Source organism: Hemicordylus capensis, chromosome 10, assembly GCF_027244095.1.
Source record: "Hemicordylus capensis ecotype Gifberg chromosome 10, rHemCap1.1.pri, whole genome shotgun sequence".
In the NCBI taxonomy this organism is placed as follows: domain Eukaryota; kingdom Metazoa; phylum Chordata; class Lepidosauria; order Squamata; family Cordylidae; genus Hemicordylus; species Hemicordylus capensis.
This window is the reverse complement of record NC_069666.1, coordinates 6922558-6939431: the sequence shown is the minus strand read 5'-3', so window position 1 is coordinate 6939431 and position 16874 is coordinate 6922558. Positions and strand designations below refer to the sequence as shown.

The window sequence follows — 16874 nt, the reverse complement described above, 5'->3', positions numbered from 1 at the left end:
CAGTAACGCAACCGAAGCCCTGGGGAGAATCCTCTTTTCATTATGAAGGGCAGGGTGACCTGGCATGGGTTCCAGGACTCTGTCTTTCTTAAAGGGCCCTCCCGGTACTGAGAAAAGCACAGTATGGTGCAGAGGTCAGCACAGTAGGAAATGGCTCTCACACTGAAGGGTGTGTGTGTGTTTTGCCAAAGTGTCCCCTGTTTGAAAAAACAGTGCAAATCACTGCCTTATAGGTTCTATCAGACATCAGTGATATAGGAAAGATACTGAAAAGGTATCATCTCATACTGCGTGGGAGGAGGCAATGGTCAACCCCTCCTGTATTCTACCAAAGACAGCCACAGGGCCCTGGGTTCGCCAGGAGTCGACATCAACTCAACGGCCCACTTTACTATATAGATGGTCAACTGAGTACAGGTGGAACCCATGGCACCCCACACCCTGTTCCCTCGCTCTGGAAATATCCTCTGCATAGCGCTTTTCTCGACCTCGCTCTCTGTTTTCCCCTAGGCTTGCTCTGTCTGTCTCTTTCCGTTCCCAGCAAGTCTGAATCCTTTTCTTTGAAACACTTCAGTCTCGGGGCCTTTACCTTGGGAATGTGCATGGGCAACAGTCGAGAGCATGAAAGAAAGAAAACACCCCTCAATTATTGCCTTGGGATTCCAGCTTTGTAATTTTCCTCCATCTTCTCTTAATCTTCAGCCAAAAGACAGACACACACAGTCTGTTCCCTCAAGCTAGATTATCCTAGTCAGCAGGAGACAGAAGCAACACGGGCAATTTGCTACAAAGCCCGCACCAAATTGGGGGCCAAGAAATGTACCGGGAAATATTTCTGGCATGGCGTTGTTGAAGCAAGGGGAAAGGTGTTTGGAATCCAGATGCGTCGGCTCAGAGACGGGCAGGATTCTTTTGCCAGAGTGGATGAGCCGTGAGGTAGGAAGTAACCTGCCTAGAGAGCCAGAGGTGGCTGGTTTGAATCCCCACTGGTATGTTTCCCAGACTATGGGAAACTCCTATATCGGGTAGCAGCGATATAGGAAGATGCTGAAAGGCATCCTCTCATACTGGGCGGGAGATGGCCATGGTCAACCCCTCCTGTATTCTACCAAAGACAACCACAGGGCTCTGCGGGCGCCAGGAGTTGAAATCAACTTGACGGTACACTTTACTTTATAGATGGTCAACTGAGTACTCCAAGGAGCCCAGAGTACTACATACTTAAGTTTCTCTTCACAACAACCCTGTGAAGTAGGTTGGGCTGAGAGAGAAGTGACTGGCCCAGAGTCACCCAGCAAGTCTCATGGCTGAATGGGGATTTGAACTCGGGTCTCCCCGGTCCTAGTCCAGCACTCTAACCACTGCACCACGCTGGCTCTTGTCATTAAAAGGTTTCAAAGAGGTTTACATAGGAAGAAGAAGAGGTTTCCCTATTCCCAAGGGGCTCACAAAATCCGTGGTGCTTAATGGAGAATACTGTACCAGGGTGAGTCCCCACCCCAAGAAACTTGCAGACTAGAAAATATGTGTATTTTTCAACCATTAAAAGGGTTCTCAAAACAGTTGACACAGCAAAAGAAAATATTTGGAGAAACTTCGGCACAAAAGCTAAACTCATCTTGTGGCGTTTTTGTCTCCTTTTTGAAGATTTCTCTGCCTGTGTTTTCTGAGCAGTGGCAAGCATGACGCCTGCACAAATATGTTTCAATCATCATTAAGTTGACTAGTTGTGGCACTGTGTCTTTTGATTCAGGCCAATGGGTAGACAGCAGGCATCAACAACAACCTGGTCCCTGATGAGAGGTTATCTATTTTGCAAAGCAAATAAGTTTAGGCAGAAATGAGAGCATGAAATGTTGTGGGGCAGGGGGTATGTCTGGAATCCATGCCTCCTGCTGATTGCAAATCAGTTTTATAAATGAGCCTAACAGCCTTTCTAAAATTTGTAGTAATTGCATCAAAGTCAGTATGACCCTGGTTAAGTCAAAAACAACTAAGTGCCCTGACTTCTGAATATATGGCTGTCTGTACCAGGGAGACATTAGTCTGGTGTGTGTCTGTGGTTTGCAAAACAACAACAAAATTATGTTGGTGGGTGGGGGTGGCTGCCAGTGTTTGCTCTACCAGGGATTCCCAGCTGTTGTTGACTACAACTCCCATAATCCCCAGCTGAAGGTCATTGCAGCTGGGGATGCTGGGAGTTGTAGTGAACAACATCTGGGAGTCTGTGTTGGAAGGAACAGTGGTGGTTGCTTTGAAGAGCTCTCACTTATTTTGAGATTTTTACAAATCGAACTTGAACTTTCTCTGTCGGTAGTACCTTCTGGACTAAATTTGTCCTCTCCCCTGCCCTCCTCCTCCGGGAGGTGGGGAGACCCTGCAGGTCACTCAGAGTTGTACTGAGAAAGTAATAGAGATGTTGCAGGACTTTGCAGTGGGTTGTGATTGCAGGGCTGGTTAATTCATATTGAAAGGGTGAAGCCTCATTGGAATGTAGGAAGCTGCCTTATACTGAGTCAGACCCTTGGTCCATCTAGCTCAGGACTGTCTACACTGGCTGGCAGCAGCTCACCAAGGTTACAGGCAGGAGTCTTCCCAGCCCTACCTGGAGATGCTGCCAGGAATTGAACCTGGGTCCTTCTTCCTGCAATGCTGATGATGTTCCACCGAGCTATGGCCCTAAGGGGAATATTTTGCAGAGCTCACATGTAGTCTCCCACCCAAATTCAAACCAAGGTGGACCCTACTTAGCAAAGAGGCCAATTCATGCTTACTGCCACAAGACCAGCTCTCCTCTCCATTTATTAACCGTTGAACCTCATACTTCAAAAGTGTTTCTCATACAGGCCCTTGTAAACATTACCGTAATAAAACCAAACCACAATTATACCCATACAATTTGAGGTGTGTGTCTTTAATTTGGAGTATTATGTTTAATTTCTAAGGGGAGTTCTGTTGCCTGTAGTTTGCTTTCTTTTCCTTTTCCTTCTTTGGAAGAAATGTACAAAGGTCTGGGGAGAAAATGAAAGGGATATGATACTTGCATAAACAATAGATGGGAAAAGGCAATTAAAAAAATAAATTAATGGGGTGAGATAACTGCAGACAAAAAGAGGTTGGACATTACAAGCAGATATGCAGTGCATAAGGGTAAGTAGTATTCTGCAGTTTGATATTCCAGTGGGTTAAAAATAAATTCACTGAGCTGGGCTTCATAAAGGTGGCTGTGCACTGCTAAACTTGGGCAGAAAGACAAAAAGTATTTAAGAGGACGCCTTCCTCGTCATGAACCCCATTGCCTGCTGAGATCCACTGGAGAGGTCCGTCTGCATCTGCCACTGGCTCGTCTGGTGGCCACTCAGGGACGGGCCTTCTCCGCTGCTGCCCCGAGGCTTTGGAATGCGCTCCCTAGTGAAATAAGAGCCTCCCCATCTCTGACAGCTTTTAAGAAGTCTTTAAAGAGGCATCTGTTCACCCAGGCTTTTAATTAATATTGTTTTAATAGTTTTAATGCATTAAAATATTATTTTAAATTTTTTAAATTGTTGTAATGTTTTAAACTTTTCATTTTTGTGTTAACGAATGTTTTACTTTGTTTCTATTTTGTTGTAAACTGCCCAGAGATGTAAGTTTTGGGCAGTATAAAAATATGTAAATAAATAAGATCTCCATTTTGCTCAGCCTTGTCAGTCAATACGGCCTGAAACTCAAAGCATTCTGTTTTTGTTTCTTCCGTTCACTTCTGCAGAAAGCATTCCTGCAGCCATGTCTGTCAGCGTCCATGAGAACCGTAAGTCCCGGACTAGTACCAGTTCCATGAACATCTTGCTGTTCCACAAAGCTTCCCATCCCGACTGCGTCCTGTCTCACCTCAACACCATGCGAAAGCACTGCATGTTCACAGACGTCACCCTCTGGGCCGGGAATAAGTCCTTCTCGTGCCACCGAGCTGTCCTAGCGGCCTCCAGCAGATATTTTGAAGCCATGTTCAGCAATGGTCTCCGCGAGAGCTTGGGCGACGAGGTGAATTTCCATGATAGCCTCCATCCGGAGGTGTTGGAGCTGCTGCTGGACTATGCGTACTCTTCCAAGATCATCATCAACGAAGAGAATGCAGAGTCCCTCCTAGAAGCGGGTGACATGCTCCAGTTCCATGATGTCCGGGACGCGGCCGCTGAGTTTCTGGAGAAGAATCTGCACCCTTCCAATTGTTTGGGCATGATGGTGCTTTCAGACGCTCACCAGTGCAAGAGGCTCTATGAACTTTCTTGGAGGATGTGCCTGGTCAACTTTGAGATGGTCCATGGGAGCGAAGACTTCAACCACCTCTCCAAGGACACGCTTCTGGACTTGATCTCCAGTGATGAGCTAGAGATTGAGAATGAGGAGAAGGTCTTCAAGGCAGTCCTCCAGTGGGTGAAATATGACTTGGACAAGCGGAGAGCTTTCCTCCCGGAGCTCTTGAAGAACTTGCGTCTGGCCTTGCTGCCTTCTGCATGCCTCAAGGAAGCCATGAGCTATGAGGAGCTCATTGTGGCTGAAGAACAGAACAAGCAAATCATGAATGAGGCCCTTCAGTGGAAAAAGAAGATCTTGCAGAACGATGGGGTGGTCACGAGTCCTTATGCCAGGCCACGCAAAGCGGGACACACGTTGCTCATCTTGGGTGGACAGACATTCATGTGTGATAAGGTGTACCAGGTGGACCACAAGGCGAAAGAGATCATCCCCAAAGCAGACCTACCGAGCCCCAGGAAGGAATTCAGTGCTTGTGCCATTGGCTGCAAAGTCTACATCACAGGAGGGAGAGGCTCAGAAAATGGGGTGTCCAAGGACGTCTGGGTCTATGACATGGTGAATGAAGAGTGGTCCAAAGCTTCCCCGATGCTTATCGCTCGCTTCGGACATGGTTCAGCTGAATTGGAGAACTGTCTGTACGTAGTTGGGGGACACACGGCCGTGGCCGGCGTCTTTCCCGCCTCGCCTTCTGTTTCTCTGAAGCAGGTGGAGAAGTATGACCCCGTTGCCAACAAGTGGACGATGGTAGCCCGTCTGCAGGATGGCGTCAGCAACGCGGCGGTCGTAAGTGCGAGGCTGAAGCTCTATGTCTTTGGCGGGACGAGCATCCACCGAGACAAGGTGTCCAAAGTCCAGTGCTACGATCCAGTGGAGGACCAGTGGACGATCAAAGCGCAGTGCCCCCAGCCCTGGCGCTATACCGCAGCTGCCGTCCTCGGCAGCCAGATCTTTATCATGGGCGGGGACACGGAATATACGGCGGCATCCGCCTACCGTTTTGATTGCGAAACGGACCAGTGGACGCGGGTCGGGGACATGACAGCCAAGCGGATGTCGTGCCACGCTCTGGCGTCGGGGAACAAGCTTTATGTGGTGGGGGGCTACTTTGGGACGCAGAGGTGCAAAACGCTGGATTGTTACGACCCGACCACAGATACGTGGAACTGCATCACCACTGTGCCTTACTCCCTCATCCCCACAGCTTTCGTTAGCACATGGAAACACTTGCCAGCCTGACACAATCTGCATGTCGAGAACTCGGGAGCAGCAGGAGGTAAGATCTCTTACGCGAGGTTCCTACAGCACCAGCCTGTCACTTTCATATATGACCCTTTAGCGCAGCCGGCCACCTGCCTTTTTGAGAGGAGAAGCACAACAACTTGCAATACAGACACTTGGAACTTGTAATGTTGTGTGTTTGGGGTTTTGTTTTTTGTTTAAACTTTGCTAGTGTCCTCTTTTTTTTTTTTTTAAATAAAGGTGCTGGTCTGGACTTGCCTTAGTTCAGGGGAAAGAACTACAAGGACATTAGTCTTCATCTGGTATACTATTCCAAGGGCATTCCAAATAGTACATCATCCAGCTGGGGTGATCTGTACCATTTGGGGTCCCATTTAAAATAATTAAGTCAAGCTGGAGAGCCATGATAGACTAGGAGTGTTATTGTCTGGCACTTTGCTGTAACATTTGCCTGGTGGGTGGAGAAGCAAAACGGGGAATGGAAAATACTTCTGGGTAGGGTTGCCACATTCTGGCTCTCCAAATCTGGGTGCCTAATTTGCATATTATGTAAATTGGCTTGAAGATAATTTTTGAGCAGAACAGTGACTGCACATTTTGCTCCATAACTATACTTCTGCGAGGGCTAGAGCTTAGCTTCTTTTAAACAAAAAGAGAGAGAGAGAGGAAAGCTGAAATCCGGGCAAATCTGGGTGAAACGCAAAATTCTGGGGGGCATGGCAACTCTACTTCTGGGGGAGTGCCCACCCCCACTTGCTACCCCTTGGAGCAATGGTTCCCAATCTGGGTTCCTCCAGATGTTGCTGAACTACAACTCCCATCATTCCCAGCTCCAATTTGTAACCATGCAGAGTATTTGGACTGGCTTGGGAGTAACCCCCACTGAGCTCAGTTGCTGACCTGATGTTCAGTGTTGCATCTCGATCACTCTGCACTTCGTCTGGCCTGCCAGCACTTATTTCTGAGTAGAGAGGAACAGGATTGCATTGCTTGTCTCTTGTTTCTTGATCCCAATGGCCTCTGGGCATCTTGCTGCCTGCTCCTTTGATGATTGCCACAAAGATCAGAGCTCTGTTGAGCACCAGCGGGAGAAGCGGCCCTCCTTTAACCCCAAGCGGCAGTCTCCTCTGTTCTGCATATGCCCAGCTGAATGATAACTGCTTTGCTAAACAGCCGTGCCATGCAGCATTGCACACGCCTGCGCACCCGTCTTCCCATGCTGCATGGCCTGACAGCTGCTATTGCCGCTTGAGCATCTAATTAACTACCACTTCGCTATTAAATGCTGCTGGAGGATGCGTGAGAACTTCATCGTTTCTGCGGCTCAGGTTACGGGGGCCTCCACTTCAGAGCCACGTAGTGCTGGCAATCTAATTGATATAAATTCTGTAATCCAAACACTTTTGGTTTGCGATGAGAGCTAAGACACTCTCTTACCATCTTAGAGCTTTCGCTGGTCCTGAATTGTAAGATAAGGTGCCCATCTTAGCTTCCACGCCATATATGCTGTACAAATTTTGGGCAGCCTGGTATATTAGCTTCCGTGTTCTCTCTAAGGTGTGTGTGCGCGCTCACAAGTTTTTTGATTGATTAATTAATTTTTAGATCCCGCTCAAGTTGAATCGGGATGGTCCCATTCTGAATGCAGGTGTGCACACACTGCCTTGATACTGCCGCCCAGAACAAAACTCATTCTGCACACAGATGAAAAAAATGAGAGAACACTGATTAGCCTACTTTAAAAATGAAGCTCTGCATTCACACATTTGCTGTGGGCTTTCTGCTAGAGTTTGGGCTGGGGAGGGGTGTGTCCAGGCAGAAATTCAGCAGGTACTGTATTCCCAATCCTTTGCCTAGAGGTTGCCCCTGATGAATTTCTGCCTGGGTGTATCGCTACAAGGCAGTGTTTCCAAAATGTCACATATAGTAAATGGCCACTACCTTGCCAGGATAATAATGTTTCTCATCCTGGGTGTTTCTGAATACCAGAGCCAGAGAATCAGTGGCAGATGCGGTGGAGATTTGTGTCAAGGTACACACGGATTATTTTCTTATTTAAGAAAATCATCAAGCTTAACTCTTTGAACCACCAAGGGTCTCTCCCAGTGTGCAGTCTTTGAACGATGCAGAATTGCAGGCATTATTATAAGTCATTCTATCTATGCAGAAAGCTTATTTCTTCCTGCATCTCCGATGTCCTGGGATCTCATTAAATTGAGTTTCAGAGTGGAAAGCCTCCTGACCATCCTGATGCCACGATCCTCGTACCAGCACCTTTGTGACTTCTCTGCACTAACTGGAGAATTCCACAGCCTGAATGTGTGCGACTGTCTAAATTGCACACATTAAGGCTGTATTGAAACTTGCTAGATGCACAGACCCACCCCTGCTGGCAGAGACATTCTTGGGGTTAGCTGAAAACCGTTTGGATAATTGTGCCCATAGGCACCCCTGCATGGCTAATAGCAAGTTTAAGGAGAGCCTAAACTGGCTGTGGTATTCCTGGGGGTGGGGGACTCTTCTCTCCCCCCCCGCCCCGCCCACCCAAACTGCCACCCCCTGCAGCTGCTGTTTTGGAATGGGAAAAGACATTGGGCGTTCCAGTCTCAGAACTCCCACGTTGTGTCTCCCTGGGCCCAAATAAATTTGGGAAAGAAAACATCTGGGGAGGCAGAGGTGACTGTCTCCTGCAACAAGTCTAGGCTGTGACCTCTGCCTGTGTGGTGTTTTTTTACAGAAGTATGTGTCTGTTTTACACCTGCCGTGAGGCTGAACTCCATAGACTTGACTGCACCCTTTTTCAGCCTGTCCCCGGCTGACTGAACAAAGAGGCACAGAAAGTGTCCAGAAATTTAATGCTACTCTCCACCCCCACTCTCATAGGAACATTGGAAGCTGCAATATACTGAGTCAGACCATTGGACCATCTCGCTCAGTATTGTCTACAGTATTGTCTACACAGACTAGCAGTGGCTTCTCCAAGGTTGCAGGCAGAAGTCTCTCGCAGCCCTATCTTGGAGATGCCAGGGAAGGAATTTGGAGCCTAGATGCGCTTCCCAGAGTAGCTCCATCCCCTGAGGGGAATCTCTTACAGTGCTCACACTTCTAGTCTCCCTTTTGTATGCAGCCAGGGCTCACCCTGCTTAGCTTAAGGGGACAAGTCATGCTTGCTACCACCAGACCAGCTCTCTTCCCTGTAATCTCATCTGAGCTGATATCATCCAGCAAGGGTCACATCAAATGATTCAGCTGAGCCTATAGCTCTGTCCCTGATGGTTTTCGAGAGAATATTACAAGCGCCTACAGTACCCTTGGCAAATGGAACCATTTCCTCTGTTAAGTTGCATTCTCACATATAAGTATGCTAAAGAGGAGAGAAAACACACTGGATTTCCCTCCAAAGTCAGTTGCAAAGGCACACCTTGAATTTTGTTCCTTTCCTAGGGAGGTTGGGACACACTAATTAACTGTACACACAATAACTTTGGGGCTTAACCATGATTAACAGCTTGAGGGTAAAAAGCCCAGCTAATCCCTCCAACACACCTCACTGCCCCAGATTCCTGTACCTTAAATGACCTCTAGAAATGGCCGTCAGGTTATATTAGCTCAGCTCCTGTTGCCTGCCTTGGCAAAACTAGTTCCTAATATTCTTTTTCATTGACAAAGCAACTCTAGTTCCCTCAAAGTTTTGTTCAAGGTCCATCACAGGGCTCATGACTAAACCCCAAGGCCCTGGAGGAAAAAGATGGCGGCTCTTTGGTGGTGGCACCAGCCCAAGGTGAGCCTGCCTCCATCAGTATCCCATAATGCTCTTCAGATGTGCTGCTGATGCTTGCCATATTTGTTAGCCCATAAGGCAGTGCATTTTCGCCCATTCCATTGGGGCACTGGGTATGAGGAGGGGATGGATATGTTGCATTATTGGTAAGCAAAGATGGTGGTGGGGGGGAGAGCTTACAGGGTCACTTTGCTGAGGACCCCCAAAGACCTAGCTCCAGCTTCTATTCAAAACCGAGCCTAGACCATGATTTCCCAAACTATTGGTAGTAGCTGGCATACCTTAGAAGGAGAAATGAGAGCACTTTGAATCTCGCAATCATTCTAGTCTGAGCAAGGGCAAAGCCCGGAAGGCACCTCTGTGACATCACAGTAGTTAAGCCAATGACGCCAGGGAGGATGGAGGCTGAAGAGGCAGGTAAAGCAAATGCAAAAAAAAAAGAAAAGAAAAGAAAGGGGGAGCACAGAAGAATTGGGACAGTTGAGTGACAGCATCTCTGGCCTATTGTCAAGGTAAAGTGTGCCATGGAGTTGGTGTCGACTGCTGGCGACCACATAGACACAAGCTATTGGCTCTTAGGGCTGCCCACTGTAGGGGATGGGGCCATAGCTCAGGGCAGAACAGCTACTTGGCCAGCAGATGGACCAAGTTTCACTCCCTGACATCTCCTGGGAACATCTTCCTAGGTTTTCCTGGCAGGCCTCCTTGGCCATTAATGGTGGTGTGCCAGACAGAAATTCTCCAGGTGGAGTGTGTGCCATTGCCATGCAAGGAACAGGGGTGTGTGTGTGAGAGAAAGAAAGAGAGTGTGTGTGTGTGTGAGTGAGTGTTACTTTGATACAAAATATTCCCCTGTGATCACAGCAAGATCCCTTAAAAACCACTGCAAGCTGGCTTGCTGCACAGTGCTTAATAACTGAAGCAGGCCCCAAGAGATCTTTGGGTGAGACTTAGAGCAATGGAGAAGGACTCTTTTCTGGCTCCATCTCCTGCCATTTGTCTGTCTGGGGCGTGGCGGTGGGGGGGGGACGGGGACTGATGCTCCCATGAGCAAATTTGCCCCACCCAGAGCGTGAAGGTTGGCCGGGCGATACTTTGGGCTCCTCTGCCAAATCGGCCCGTTTGCAGGCTAAGCCCTCGCTACACCCCAGGGGAAACCCAACACCGCAGCTAATTAGTCAGCAGGGCTGCCGCCCGTGACTCGGCGGCGACGACTCGGCTCTAAAAGCTGCCAGCCCTGGGACTTGGCTAGGAACCGGTGCCAGAGCGGGCAAGGCTTTGTTTCCAGGCTGGTGCAGCACTCCTCCTCCTCTGTAGTATATGTTCTGCTGTGGACACAATGCACAGTCTGTGCTCTAATGCGACATTGCCTCGCGGCTGCGTGTTTGGAATCGGGAGGACTCCATGTGAGCACTGCAGGAGATTCCCCTCAGGGGATGGGGGCCGCTCTGGAAAGAGCACCTGCCTGCTTGCCTCTAGAAAGGTGCAAGTTCCCTCCCTGGCAGCATCTCCGGATAAGGCTGGGAGAGACCCCTGCCTTGGAGAGGCCGCTGCCAGCCTGTGTAGACCAGGCCTGCTCGACTTTGGCCTTTTGGACTGTGGTTGGGGATTGTGGGAGTTGTAGTCACCTTAAGTGACGCAGCGGGGAAATACTTGATTAACAAGCAGAAGGTTGCCGGTTCGAATCCCCGCTGGTACTATATCGGGCAGCAGCGATCTAGGAGGGTGCTGAAAGGCCTCATCTCATACTGTGCGGGAGATGGCAATGGTCAGCCCCTCCTGTATTCTACCAGAGAGAACCACAGGGATCTGTGGGCGCCAGGAGTCGACCCCGACTTGACGGCACACTTTGCCTTTAGTCCCAAAACAGCTGGGAGGCTGAAGCTGAGCAGGCCTGGTGTAGACAATCCTGAGCTAGACGGCCTCTAACGCGGCAGCAGGCAGCTTCCTACGAGAGCCTTGTCCTTTAGAGAGGCCTTCCTTGGCATCTGCTCGCTGAGGTGGGCGGGGAGGTGTGTGGCTGCCGCTTATGGGCTGATCCTGCCCAGCAGCCGTTTTGTCTCCGGAGCCTGTTTATCAAGCCCAGCGGCTTGGCCCGGGCTGCCTTCTGGGAACGGGTTTCTCTGCAAACCCGGCTCCAGCCCAGAACACCTGTGCAAGATGCACGCCCAGTGTCCGCCTCTGCCCCGCCCCCCAGCAACAAAACTGGAAGGGAAGCCCTTCCAGCACAAGCCAGGGGTTCTCAAACCCAGGTCCCTAGCAGTGCTTCCTGAAACCGGGAGACCCCGATGCTGTTGGACTACAGGCCCCATCATCCCCAGCTGCAGTGGCCTTTGACTGGGGATGTTGGGAGCTGTAGTTCAACAGCATCTGGAGACCTCAGTTGGAGAACCCCCAGCAGAAGTGGTTGGTGGAGTGGGCATGCGCAAGAGTTGGTGGTGACCACTACAGTGTCGCTGATCATGGACTGTAATAAGCAACCAGAGACTGCATTTTGGGCGGTATACAAATATCTTAAATAAATAAAATAAATAAGCCTTGCATCTGTGTGTGTCTCTCTCTCTTGTCAGTGGTAATTTGTTAGTCATGGCAACTAAATGGAACTTGTGTGCTTACATGGGGGGCTTCTTAGTTTAGAAAAAAGGCAACTAAAAGGAGACATGATCAGAGTCTATAAAATTGTACATGGTGCGGAGAGAGCAAAATTCTTCTCCCTCTCTCACAACTCTAGAACCAGTGGTCACCCCCTGAAACTGATTGCCGGGAAATCTAGGACTGACAAAAGGACGTGCATTTTTTACAGACCACACAATTGATCTGTGGAACTCTCTACCACAGGATGTAGTGATGGCCACTAGCTTGTGTCTCTGTAGCCTAGCCAAATTCATGGAGGACGTGTCTCTCCGTGGCTGCTAGTCCTGAGGCCTATAAGCTACCTACAGGTGCAGAGGCAGGATGCTGCCAAACACCAGTTCTAAGGGAGCAACAGCAAGAGAGAGGGCATGCATCAGATAGTTATTCCTTGCTAGGAGTCTTGATACGGGTACCAGAGAGATCTGGCTATTAATGAGCTGTCTTTCCCTCCCTCCCTTTCCAGATGCTGATGGTCGGGATGGACGCCAGAGCCTGCACAAGTGACCAGAAGCGTCTCTCCTGTCCCCGCCAGCTCCATCCCTCCTCTGGCACTAGCAATGGAATCAGGCTGACCTGTACTAACCTGTACTAATAAGGAAGGGGAGGATGCTGAGTGACCCCGTGGGTCTACCTGGAAGGAGGATAAAGTGGACAGCAAAGGGGTGTACGACTGCAGAGGCAGTTCTGGCAGCCCCAGGCGGGTACCATATTGGCACCTTTTGCACTGGAAAGAGCCCCAAGGAACCAAGACACTTTAACATCTTTTCATTAAAGCACAGACCTTCTGTGATTCCGGGACTCTTCACAGTGGGAAGCACACAGCCGCTTTTCCGAAGGGCTAGAATTACATGTGATCGTTTAAAGGCAACTTTGGGCGGTGGGGGGGGTGGGGGTGCGGTGTATTGTGATTTTCCCGGGCATCTGACAACTTTAATAAAACTCTCCAGGAAGCCGCCTGCTGGGAATGAGCGTTTTCTTTTTGAAGTGCACCTGACAGAAGGATAATCACAGGCCTGCTAAGGGATAATTGCCAGACGCTGTGCTCGTTGACTGATCCCTACGCAGTCTGCAAAATTGCAAGATGTTGCTACAATCGCTGAAGCCCTGGAATGCTCTCGGAAATGATGCCGCGATTCAGTGAGGGAAACGCAAGCTAGGGCGAAAGACGGAGACATCCTCAAGCATGGCTGAAGAATTCAGGAGGCTTACGATGAGCAGCCTTGGGTCACCCTACGTGATTGCCCTCCTGAATCTGTGTTTTGCTCTTGCGGGAAATAGTGCCCTAGCACTCCAAATTAGGGTCTGTTTGCACAGTCATTATTTCTGCTTATAAACCTAGGAAGCGGCCTTCTGCTGAGTCAGGCCTTTGGTGCATCTAGCTCAGCGTTGTCTACACTGGCTGGCAGCAGCTCTCCAAGGTTTCGGCAAGAGTCTTTCCCAGCCCTACCTGGGGATGCTGCCAGGGATTGAACCTGGGACCCTCTGTATGCAAAGCAGAATGAACTGTGGCTCTCATTGCTTACGGGGACTAGCTTAACAGCAGACTGTGCTCGCAGGTGGTCCTCCATCCAAAAGCAAACCAGGGCAGGTCTTGCTTAGCAAAGGGGGCCACTCATGCTCCCCACCACAGGACCCGCTCTCCTCCCTTGAGCTCAGCATTCGCTACACCGACCGGCAGTGGCTTCTCCCAGGTTCCAGCCTGGAGCCTTTCCCAGGCCTAGAGGAGTTCCCAGGGACTGAACCGGGGACCGAAGCAGACGCTTTGCCACTGAGCAATGGCTCCATCTCCTTACATTGCTGTGATTGGTTACATGAGTTGATCTCTGCAGGGTTTGTGTTTAAATGTGCACCCTTTCCAAAAGGGAAAAGCCAGAGTGCACCAAATTGTTTTGGAAAGAGTGAGCCTTCTTAAGACAACCTGCAAATAGGGCCACCTGGTGGAGAACAGCCGCCATAGCATGAAACGTCCCCCTGACAAAGACGGGGAAAACAGAATTTCTCCTTTGAAAACACAAAGGAGCCTGGAATAAAGTCCCCACTTAGGCAGACTCCTCGACTGAATCAGAACGAAAACCCACGAACGAAAGTCTCCAGCATTCTGTTTCTTGCACTGGCCAGACACATGCCTCTGGAAAACCCACAAGGGGGCATGAAGACAAGTTTTCTCCTGCCACAGCCCCCGCCTCCCCCCAGCAACTAGTCTTCAATGGCATACTGCCTCTGACCATGGAGGTCCTATTCCACTATCAGGGCTAATAGCTCTTGGTTGACCTACCCACTATGAATCTGTCAAATCCTCTTTTCAAGCCACCTTGTGGTGGTGAGTTCCACAGGGTAGATTTCGACAGACATCCATAGGGCAATGGGAGGGGGAAAAAATGACTGCAGCAGGATCTTCTGCAGGCAGAGCAGGTGCTCTAACAATAATCTACATCTCCATCCCAGCATAGAAAGCTGCTATCTCTAGTTAAAACACAGAAATAAAAACCTTACAACAGTTTAAAACCACAATTAAATTAAAAAGCTTGGGTGAGAAGGTAAGTCTTTAACGCAGGATTTCTGGTGGCAGAAAAGAAAATGTAACAAGAAAAAAACTCAATCTGATTAGACCTCGGAAAGGACTTTACAATCATGGAAATGAAGTACCTTTGCAATGATATGAACACTAAAAAATTTGGTTTTCCTCAGCATAGAATTTGCAAGAAGGAGAAAAAAAAGAAAAACCAGGCCCCTAAATTGGGAAGGGGATGGAGGAGAGACAATAATGGATAGCTTTTGGTGAATACAAAAAAATAGAGGCTTTTTCTTTCCTTTTCGTATTTAGGCTAGTATTGGTCCGAAATACGATTCACAGGCAATTAACAGAGACTGCCAGTGCTGGTCTGTTGCTAAGGGATTGCACAGGAGGTGAGGAGGGTATAAAAGGACTTTAGCGATTGCTGAATAATAAGGCGCAGTTGGAGGGAGGGTTTGGTCAATGCTTTGGCGGGGAAAAGCTATTACATGCTAAAACCTGATCCCAAAGTTGTGCTCAGAGCTGACAAAGGAGCACAAAAGGGCCTTTTCTGTGTGCTAAGTTGTCTCTTGTTGGGGTCAGACGGTTCCCCTTTCTCATGCCCCAGCGCTGTCTTTCAGCCACTCTTTCCTACACTGGGTTACCTTGGATGAAATATCTGGCAATGTTCCGAGAAAGCCTGGAGTCTGAACATTCACCCAACCGAATTAGTCTGAAACCATACACAATTTTTTTTTTTAAACTGAGTCAGTGAGCCAGTCTATTCATTTTGGCCAATGGTACCTTCGCAGGGGATGAATGCTCATAGTGATTTTTGGCAATGTCTAGGAACCTAGGAAGCTGCCGTATACTGAGTCAGACCATTGGTCTATCTAGCTCAGTATTGTCTACACAGACTGGTAGTGGCGTCTCCAAGGTTGCAGGCAGGAGTCTCTCTCAGCCCTATCTTGGAGAAGCTGCCAGGGTGGGAACTGGGAACCTTCTGCTCTTCCCAGAGTGGCTCCATCCCCTGAGGGGAATATCTTGCAGCGCTCACATGTGGTCTCCCATTCATATTCAACCGGGGGAGACCCTGCTTAGCTAGGGGGACAAGTTGTGCTTGCTACCACAAGACCAGCTCTCCTCTAGCCCTGCCTAGTGATGGAAAATAGGTGATAGCATTGCTGCACTAATGACTTTCTCTGTGTTATTACCCCTCCTTTATTCCTAACCCCAAATGATTAGGGCAGTCATTTCTGCACAGAGGAAAGAGGATTAGGTTAAGAGTAACAATGAACAAAATTGTTGTATTCTTAAAGGTAAAGTGTGCTGTCGAGTCAGTGTCAACTCCTTGAGACCACAGAGCCTTGTGATTGTCTTTGGTAGAATACAGGAGGGATTTACCATTGCCTCCTCCTGCGCAGTATGAGATGATGCCTTTCAGCATCTTCCTATATTGCTGCTGCCCAATCAAGGTGTTTCCCATAGTCTGGGAAACATACCAGTGGGGATTCGAACCAGCAACCTCTGGCTTGCTAGTCAAGTCATTTCCCCATTGCACCATTAGGTGGCTTATGCTGTATTCTTACCATCAAGTAATCTTTGGAGTACTTTCCTGCCAAATTTCCATTTTCACTCCAACATCAATCAACATTTTATAGTAGTTTTTGTGTTTTTCTGTCACTCCGCAGCGGCTTTCTTGGGTTCAGTCACTAGAAAGGGGCCTTGAAGTCCCACTCAAGGGGCTAATCCAGATCATGATCCAAGAAAGAGGAAAGCAGAAAGAGTAACGGCTGTTGCTGAGCCGAGCCATGAGGTAATTAATTGCAGAGTGGCAAAATCCAGCTTTGTGTTCTAAAAGTTTTTAAAACACCATTGGAATTTGGGCTGCTGCAGACCTGGTGGCCAGGGCAATAAAAGCAAGATAACATACTGGAAGCTGGAACTATTGCAATGCTATCATTGCTTTCCCATCTCTGGGGGGGTATAGACAATCACAACGAGCATTCATCCCTCCATAGGGTACCAACCACCCTGGTGAATGGTAGGCTGCTTTTTAGCTAACCCCCCCCCCAAAAAAAGTGGCACCAAAAAACCCCTCAAAATTCCTAATGAACAGAGGATGAATTTCAGGGCAAGGATACCGTGGCACATAAAAAAATGGGAAGCATTCTGATCAGAGAAAGTTTGCATTTTCAAGCCACCATTTGTGAAATTCATCAGAATTACAGAGGGAGAGGGTTCAAGGCGTGGGGATTTCAACGCTTCTCTCGGGTTTTTAAGCCACAAACACTTCAAACTCTTGCCCAGAGAGATCACGTAAGAACATCAGTGTGGGGAAGCAGAGGAGAAAGTGGTGTTTCCCATGCTCGTTTCCCCCCTTTCATCCGGTTCCATTCAGAGAAGGAAAAAAAAAACAACCCTGTA

General features: G+C 48.8%; 1 protein-coding gene across 1 annotated transcript in view; it reads left to right on the top strand.

Moving 5' to 3' along the window:
* The window catches only part of KLHL25 (kelch like family member 25), a 28658-nt gene extending 13455 nt beyond the window's left edge, over positions 1 to 15203 (top strand). The window contains exons 2-3 of the mRNA XM_053272118.1: positions 3749 to 5572; positions 12417 to 15203. Of these exons, the coding sequence (XP_053128093.1) occupies positions 3766 to 5535 (1770 nt within the window). The 5' untranslated portion in view covers positions 3749 to 3765 and the 3' untranslated portion in view covers positions 5536 to 5572; positions 12417 to 15203. The remainder of the gene's footprint in view (positions 1 to 3748; positions 5573 to 12416) is intronic.
* Positions 15204 to 16874: the final 1671 nt, after the last annotated feature.